Source organism: Pristiophorus japonicus, chromosome 8 (genome assembly GCF_044704955.1).
Source record: "Pristiophorus japonicus isolate sPriJap1 chromosome 8, sPriJap1.hap1, whole genome shotgun sequence".
NCBI lineage: Eukaryota > Metazoa > Chordata > Chondrichthyes > Pristiophoridae > Pristiophorus > Pristiophorus japonicus.
In genome coordinates this window covers 14988008-14997529 of record NC_091984.1, presented here as the reverse complement: position 1 = coordinate 14997529, position 9522 = coordinate 14988008, and the positions used below count along the sequence as shown (strand labels likewise).

The 9522-nt window shown below is 47.3% G+C and overlaps 1 protein-coding gene across 1 annotated transcript; it reads right to left on the bottom strand.

Annotated features, from left to right (window-relative positions):
• Positions 1 to 2884: 2884 nt before the first annotated feature.
• Positions 2885 to 3971, bottom strand: LOC139268413 (actin-1-like). The gene is given in 2 exon segments (XM_070886522.1): positions 2885 to 3323; positions 3325 to 3971. Coding segments are annotated over 2 exon segments (1086 nt in total).
• Positions 3972 to 9522: the final 5551 nt, after the last annotated feature.

The window sequence follows — 9522 nt, the reverse complement described above, 5'->3', positions numbered from 1 at the left end:
AGCAGGCCGAGCACATTGGATTTGGACTACTGCTTTTCTGGGGTATAAACACCAACAAAGACAGATTGGACTGAACAGTCTGTTTCCGTGCTGCAATGTCAACGTGATTCAGCCATATTGCACACAGGGAGATCCCACAATCAGCAACGACATGAACGTTCAGTTAATCTATTCTTAATGTTACTGGTTAATGGAGGAACAATCTAGCGGGGGAAATCCGTCTGCTTCTTTAAAAAGTACTAATGGGTGGTCTTTAACATTCATCCAAGCACGAAAGGTGGCACCTCCGCCAATGTAGCACTTCCTCACTATTACATCTTGGCGTCAGGTTACATTATGAACTCAATATAGTGACGTCACTATTCCCGGCTAGAATGGAGATGATTGGGTAAATCTCCTGTCAATCAGGCCTGGATAATCCATTGCTGTAAGTGACTGGGATTGATTTGATGTACATAATTTGTAATACGTAAATATCCTCCATTCATTGTATTTTACAGGAGAACTAACCCTGCTTTTATCGGAAGATGTTGCTGTGGTTTCAGTCATGAGTTCTTTTTGGTGCAGTTCATAGAATCGTATAAACTTATAGCACAGAAGGAGGCCATTCGGTCTGCCGTGCCTGTGCTGGCTCTTTGAAAAGGCAATTGTGCTTAGTCCACATTTCGCAGAGATTCTTTCTAAATAGACTCTGTAAACTGTTTGCTGTAGTGCGCTGTTTAAATAGGCTCATTTTCTGAGTAAATAGACTTTGTTTGCTGTCAAATAGACTGTGAGTCCCGTGTAAGTCCTGCCCTGCCTCCAACTCATTGGCTGACACTGTGGTGTCAATAGACACTATGTAGATTTATGTGCTCAAGCCCTGGGATAAGATTTGTACTCAGAGATGAGAATACTGCCAATTAAGCCAAGCTGACATATTAAAAAAGCTTCACCTCATGTCGTTTGTGGGCTATACACAGCAACACTGTAAATCTGTATGCCCTAGTTAACTGACTTTACAATACGAAGGCTTGATTTTCTGAAATGGCCCTCGATTGGCACAGAGCTGTTCGCTGGAATAATGATGACCCTTGAATTTGATTAAAATAAAGCAAATAATTTATTATATGAACAACAAAGGTAGAAATTACTCTCATTTTGTTTTAATTCATCCTGGGGATATGGGTATCGCGAGGAAGGCCAGCATGTATTGCCCATCGCTCATTACTCTGAGAAGGTTGGCCTTCTTCTTAAACCGCTGCAGTCCATGTGGTGCAGGTAGTTAGTTAGTGTTAGTGAGTTCCAGGATTTTGACCCGGCGACGATATAGGTCCAAGTGGGGATGGTGTGTGGCTCAGAGCGGAATTTGTAGGTGATGGTGTTCCCATGCGCCTGCTGCCCTTGTCCTTCTAGATGGTGGAGGTTTACAAGATTGGGAGGAGCTATCAAAGAAGATGTTATCATAATAGATTCGCTATCAAATTACTCTTCTCTGCAAACTTAATGGAGCTGTTAATCTGATTAAAATAATACCTCCGTTAAATAGCAGGAAACTGAATTTGATACAAGCACATTAAATGTTTGTATGATAACAGCAATTTCTAGCCTATGATTCCAAGAACTTTAAATTTGCACAGCAGTGAAGTTAATATGTTTTGCTCATGATCTCCTGAATGAAGTAGGATGATTTTTTTCCACAGTTAAAAGAAACAACTAGAAAAGCAAGCTATGAATTTGCATGTACTGAGATTAATGCAGTTCTATGTAATATTTTGTGTTTGCAGTGAAGCCGTGTGAACAAACAAGTGCTGCTCACTAATTTGATCATCTTTTTGGTGTTAATGAACCATTGGAATTATATTTGGCAAAAGACACAACAAATATTTAAAAGGTGATTGAATTCTTTGGGATACTTGTCTGGAGCATATCTATATGTTCAGGAAGAAAACTGGTCATTGTATACTTGACAGACAATTACCCCACTTTTTGTTAAAGATCGTAAAATGTGTTCATCAAAATGGTCTGGTCTATGTCACAATGTTAAAGTCTGTTCCCATAATACTGCAATGCCATGCACTAGGAATCTTTGTGAAAGAGCAAATTCATTGCCCAGAAAGGATGGACTATAGCCTCACACATAATAGAGCATAATAACAGCTATGTAATTGATGCTCACACTAAAGGGTTAATATGAACAAGAGTAGGCCATTTGAGCCAGTTCCACCATTCTATTAGATCATGACTGATCTGTACCTCAACTCTATTTTTTCCACGTCCCTTGATAATCTTCATCCACAGATCTTGAGACACTCTTCTAAGGCATTCTTATTTTTCCACCTGTGGGGGAATCCAAAATGAGGGGTCATAAATATAAGATAGTCACTAATAAATCCAGTAAGGAATTCAGGAGAAACATCTTTACCCACACTGGGACTTGCTAGCACATAGAAACATAGAAACATAGAGAATAGGTGCAGGAGTAGGCCATTCGGCCCTTCGAACCTGCACCACCATTCAATAAGATCATGGCTGATCATTCACCTCAGTACCCCATTCCTGCTTTCTCTCCATACCCCTTGATCCCTTTAGCCGTAAGGACCACATCTAACTCCCTTTTGAATCTATCTAACGAACTGGCCTCAGCAACTCTCTGTGGCAGAGAATTCCACAGGTTCACTCCGTCGACCCGCTGTGTCTTTGCATCCTCGTCCCGACTCACAACCCCACCCGGTTTTGGGTCGTCCACAAGCGCGGATGCATGACGGTTTGGTTCCCTGCCGTCCCGCGCAATGAGAGGCCAGCGAGACCAGGGTGGGAGTTTTTGATTCTGTTTATTTATTAGAATGTCAGCACTCGCTCGCCATACACACGCGCGCGCGCGCACACGTGTTCCGCCAATCACTCAGAAACACTTGCGATGGACAATCGCCGGACCCTTCTCGTCGTAGTCCTTGCGACACACCCACATGGACTGGAAGGTGTTGAGGCAGGCCGTGATGGAGCCCCCAATCCACACCGAGAACTTGCGCTGGGGCGAGGCGTAGACGTTGAGCTTGAAGCGGCTGGGCGCCAGCTCGCCCATCTCCTTCTGGATGCGCTCGGCGAAGCCGGGGAACATGGAGGAGCCGCCCGACAGCACGATGTTGTTGAGCAGCTCGGGCCGGTGCTTGGCCTTGCACTTCTCCAGGCTCTTCATGGCCAGCACGTGGAGGCCGGGCTCAGTCAGCCCCACCTCCTCGGGCTTGAACAGCGACTCGGGGCAGCGGAAGCGCTCGTTGCCGATGGTGATGATGTGGCCGTCGGGAAGCTTGTAGTCGGTCAGGTAGTCTTTCTCGTTGGCCACCCATCTCCTTGTTGAAGTCCTGCGCCACGTAGCAGCAGGTCTCCTTGATGTTGTGCACGATGTGCATCTCCTCGGGGCTGAAGGGGTTGCCGCCCTCCTCCAGCAGCTTGGCCATGTACTCGCTCAGCCTGCCTCCAGCCAGGTCCAGGTGGAAGGTGGTGTGGGGCAAGGTGTAGCCATTGTAGATGGGCGCCGTGTAGGAGACCCCCAGGCCCGACTCGATGATCAGGCCGTTGATCCTCCCGGTGGAGTACAGCGACAGCAGGCTCTGGTGGGCCACGTACATGGCCGGCACCCCGAAGCCCTTGAACAGCAGCTCGGCCGACTTCTCCCGGTTGGTGGTGGGCGACAGCGGGGCGTCGGAGAGCAGCACCGCGTGCTCCTCAGGGGCCACCGGCAGCTCAGGGTAGAAAACATGGTGCAAGAGCATCTCCAGAGCGTCCCAGTCTGTCACGATGCCGTTGGTGACCACCTGGGTCTTGGTGATCCACAGGTCACTGGGGATGGCGCTGCCGATGTAGTAGTTGGGCCCCTTGCGCGGGTTGTCGCCCATCTGGTTGGGGATGCCCACCAGGGAGCGGACCACCACCCTGGGCTTGTCGTCGCCGGCAAAGCCAGCCTTGGTGTAGCCAGTGCCGTTGTCCATCACCACGGCCGCCGTCTCGGTGAAGTCTTCTGTGCAGGCGGGGGGCCCCTGGGGGGCAGTGGAGGAGGATTTGCTCATTCTCACAGCGAGGGCACGGACTGAGGGGGTCTGGGGGTGGGCTTCTTGGGTCTGCTCTGAGCAATACGATCGGCGCGCTTTTCTTCCTGTTTGCAGCCACTTGACTCGGCTCCCTCTCTCTCCCTCGAGTGTCACCGTCTGAATGGCCCCACACCCCCATCTGCGCCCCTCTACACTGGGCCTGTCGCCGGGGGCAACGGCGCTGATCTCACAATGTCCCCTTGTTGCCTCTGACCTCTGACCCCCCCCCCACACACAGGAAGCCAGGTCACAGACAACAGGTGATGTCACTGAGAGAGGGAGGAGGGCCGTCAGCGGGAGGCCCCTCCCCCACCCTGAGCCCCCTCACTCAGCCCCCCCACGCACCCCATACCCTCTTCCCCCAACCTCCCCCTCCCCAGCCCCCCGCTCACAGCCTCAGCCATGATCATATTGAATGGCGGTGCAGGCTCGAAGGGCCGACTCCTGCACCTATTTTCTACATTCCTATCCACCTCCCCATTATGCCACCTTTCCCTCGATCACCCCTCCACCTTCGCTCCAAACCCCTCCCTCACTTTGTGGAGCCCCGTTCCCCGCCTCTGCCCCACTGCTCGCTCCCTGACTTCAGAGTGAGTCGGTGCGAATCAGTCTAGCCCCCAGCCCCCGGCTCTCCCCAGTGCTGCAAACCAGCTGCTTGATAAGATCAAGGGGCGAGAACCTCCACTTTTTTTTTGCCATGCTTAACGCCCACTTAACGCCCATTTTACCGCTGAGATGTCGTATAATGCCCAGATGTCGCCCATTTTGGCACAATATGGAAACGGGCATTTTTCGGAGACTTAGCGCCGAACTTTACTTTCCCCATGTGCTTAACGCCGAGAAAAAATATTACCCCCTGCCCACATGGAGTAGTTGAGGTGACTAGCATAGATACATTTAAGGGGAAGCTAAATAAGTATATGAGGAAGAATGGAATAGAAGTGTATGTTGATAAGGTTAGGTGAAATAGGATGGGAGGAGGGTTGTGTGGTGTATAAAGGCCGGCATGGACCAGTTGGATCAAATGCCCTGTTTCTGTGCAGTAAATTCGATGTAATTTGTTCTGGTATAGCTTGGTACCAGTTCCAATTAGAGACTTGACAAAATTGAAAAGCAAATGCAAAGCTTGGATCAGTGGTTGCACTCTTGCTTCTGACTTGGGAACGTTGTGAGTTCAAGCCTCATGGCGAATGAAGCACGTGATTTAGGCTGACACATCAGCGTAATACTGAAGGAGTGCTACATTGTTAGAGGCGCTGTCTTGCAGGTGGGATGTTCAACCAAGGCCTTGTCCATCCACTTAAGTGGATGTAACAGAATCCTTGGCACTGTTTGAAAAAGAACAGGGAGGGCCCCTGGCCAGAATTCTTCCTTTGGCCAAAAAAAAGATAGTCAAATTATTAATTTAAGAGTGGCTGCTGTGTTTGCATAATCTTGTCTGCATTTCAAAAGTAATCCATTTGTTGTAAAGTGAGATAGCGCATCCTGATGACATAGGAAGGTGCAATATAAATACAAATTCTTTCTTAATTTATGGTCGTTTGGCAGTTAACCTTTAATGAGCCACTGAGAGAGAGAGAGTTGTCATTAGTGTTATTTCCCATTGTGGGTTAGTCACTTAAGCAATAAGGACTGTTTTTTTTTTGTCAAACTAATTCATACCTGGCAATTATGTCTTTGCACACTTTTTTGTTTAGTGATCCAAATAACTGAATTGATCATCTTGATTATTGGTCTTATCATAAGAGAAACATTTGCATAGCTGTGGGGAAAGAACAGCGGAGTGGGCCTAATTAGATCGTTCTTTCAAAGTGATGGCATAGGCATGATGGGCTGAACGGCTGCCTTCTGTGCTATAACATTCTATGATTCTATGATCATTTCAAGAGGGATTTTGTAATACTTTCAGGTATTTATGTTGGACCAAAATCAAAAGGTTTGGAAGATTCAGAAGGTTTTTGAAAGTGTTTGAAGGAGACGGGAAAACTCAAGCCGACCTTTAAAAGTGTCTAAGAGTGAAGGTTACATAGACCAAGAAAGGTTCAGATCAAAATAGAATTAGGAGAGACTATAAAATGTATCTGAATAATTAATTTGATAGCATAAACAGCAAAGCACAGAGCGAAATACCGTTTCATAGCAACAAGCAACGATAGTACATTCAAGGTTAGTCAAAGATAGGAGGAGAAGATGGCGGAAGAAGGCAGTAACTATGGAGGACAATTCATTGCCGATGTCCCAAGTGGTAAAGGCAGAGCATCCCAGAGGAAAGCGGAATTGCCACTGCTGCAACAGCCTATTATTCAAGGACAGAGGTTATATAATTTTGCTCAAATCACAAAGGGATAATCTTAACACTGAAGACCTACCAGTGATATACTGAATCTTAACCTTGCGAAGATCTTACTGTAATCTTGGGCATAGGTTTGTTATTAAACAAAACCCAGTTACGGTTAAGATATTATGATGCTCTTCAGTTATTATTGAGCATCTTATGATTTAGATACTGTTGATTGATATTAACTTTTAGTGTACTCACCAATAATTAACCTGAATACTTAACCCTATTAATCATAGCATTACAGAAGGAGTAAGTAAAGAAGCGTTAGTTAATGCATCCCTGAGCTTGATCAAGCCTTTGACACCTCTGGCAAGTATGAGTTAAGTTAAACTTCACTCAGCATGTACTGTTCTGTTCAGACCTGGCTTGGTTAATAATCAATATGTTTTTCGACTGGGGTAAGTGGCACAAGAAAGAAAGACTTGCGTTTATAGAGTGCCCTTCATGACCTCTGGATGTCCCAAAGTGCTTTACAGCCTTGGAAGTATTTTTTGAAGTGTTGTCACTGTTGTATATAGAAAACGCTGCAGCCAATTTGCACTCAGCAAGCTCCCTCAAACAGCAATGTGATAATGACCAAATAATCTGTTTCCAGAGATGTTGATTGAGGGATAAATATTGGCCAGGATATTGGCAGGGGAAAACTCACCTGCTCTTCTTCGAAATGTTGCCATGGGATCTATTTCGTTCACCTGAGAGAGTAGACAGGGCCTCGGTTTAACAATTCATCCGAAAGATGACACCTCTGACAGTGCAGCACTCCCTCAGTACTGCACTGGAGTGTCAGCCTTGTTTGTTGTGCTCAAGTCTCTGGAAGGTAGCAGGCCAGGTTGATAAGGTGGTTTGCTCCCGGCGGGCACTTCAAGATTTGGGCGGTTCCATTCAAAAAGTAAGGGGGAAACTTTCGCCGGGTGGTTTCACGCCCAAAAACAGCTGTACCGCTGAGAAAACCACCAAAAATGAAGGTGAAAGTCTAGCCCTATATATGTGTGCGTTCTTTCTTGCTTTGACGAAGGGTCATGAACCTGAAATGTTATCTCTGTTTCTCTCTCCACCGATGCTGCCTGTCCTGCTGAGTGTTGCCAGCATTTTCTATTTTTTTTCTCCACTTTCCAGCTCTCGGCCCATCGCCTTATACAGCACTTCAAGTGCATATCCAAGTGCTCTTTAAATGTGATGAGCGTTTCAGCCTCAAGGACAGTCAGCGTGGATTTGTTTAGCGAAGGTCTTGTCTGACTAACTTGATTGAATTTTTTGAGGAGGTAATAAGGAGGGTTGATGAGGGTAGTGCTTTTGATGTAGTCTACATGGTTATTGGCAAGGTCCAACATTGACCTGGTCCCACATGGCAGACTGGTCACAGAAGTAAAAGTCCATAGGATCCATGGCAAAGTGGCAAGTTGGATCCAAAATTGGCTCAGAGGCAGGTAGCAAAGGGTAATGGTTGATGGGTACTTTTATGACTGGAAGGCTGTTTCCAGTGAGGTTCCGCAGGGCTCAGAACTAGGTCCCTTGCTTTTTGTGGTCTTCATCAATGATTTCGACTTCAATGTAGGGGTTATGATTCAGAAGTTTTCAGATGATACTAAAATTGGCTGTGTGGTTGATGGTGAGGAAGAAAGCTGCAGACTGGTGGGAAGAAAAGTGTCAAATGAAAATCAATTTGGAGAAGTGTGAAGTAATGCATTGGGGAGGGCTAACATGGCAAGGGAATACACAATAATGGTAGGTTACTGAGAAGAGTAGAGGAACAAAGAGATCTGGGCGTGCATGTTCACAGATCCCTGAAGGTAGCAGGCCAGGTTGATAAGGTGGTTAAGAAGGCCTATGGGATACTTTCCTTTATTAGCCAAGGTGTAGAATATAAGAGCAGAGAGGTTATGCTTGAACTGTATTAGGTCACAGCGAGAGTACTATGTACAGTTCTGGTCAGCACATTACAGGAAGGATGTGATTGCACTGGACAGGGTAAAGAGGAGATTAATGTGGATGTTATCAGGACTGGAGAATTTTAGCTATGAGGAAAGGTTGGATAGGCTAGGGTTGTTTCCTTTGGAACAGAGGAGGCTGAGGGGAGACTTAATTGTTGTAAGTAGCATCTGTCAGTAAATATATGTGATCTTTACTATCTAAGGAGAGCCAGTTAATTAAATCGGCAGTTTGCTGAGTAGCGGCTGGTCTGTTGTGCTAAAGTTTAGAGTTTAGTTCTATTCGATAGTTGGGAGTGTAACTAGAGGGATGGCAGGGCAGCTCAGTCGCGTAGATTGTACATCCTGCGGCATGTGGGAAATCGTGGATGCTTCGCGCAGCCGGGACGACCATGTGTGTGGGAGGTGTCTCCAGCTGCACCGACTCGAGCTCCGTGTTTTGGAGCTTGAGCAGCAGCTGGGGTCACTGCGGTGCATCCGCGAGACTGAGAGCTACGTGGAAAGCACGTTTCTAGAGGTGGTCACCCCACAGCTTAAGAGTGTGCAGGCAGAGAAGGAGTGGGTGACCCCTGGACAGAAGAGGAGGACAAGGCAGGTAGTGCAGGAGTCCCCGAGTCCACCTCATTCTCCAACCAGTACTCGGTTCTGAGTACCGGTAGTGGTGATGGTGGCTCTGTGGAGTGCAGCCAGAGCCAAGTCCACAGCACCACGGGTGGCTCAGCAGCACAGCGGGGGAGGAAAAAGAATGGAAGAGCTATAGTGGTAGGGGATTCATTGGTCAGGGGAGCAGACAGGCGTTTCTGCGGTCGCAGATGTGACTCCAGGATGGTATGTTGCCTCCGGGTGCCAGGGTCAAGGATGTCACTGTGCGGCTGCAGGGCATTCTGGGGGGAGAGGGTGAACAGACAGAGGTTGTGGTCCACATCGGTACCAATGACACAGGTACGAAGAGGGATGAGGTCCTGCAGGCAGAGTTTAGGGAACTAGGAGAGAGATTAAAAAGCAGGACCTCAAAGGTAGTAATCTCCGAATTACACCCGGTGCCACGAGCTAGTGAGTACAGAAATAGGAGGATAAAGCAGATGAATACGTGGCTGGAAAGATGATGCAGGTGGGAGCGCTTTAATTTCCTGAGGCATTGGACCGCTTCTGGGGGAGGTGGGACCTGTACAAGCTGGACGGG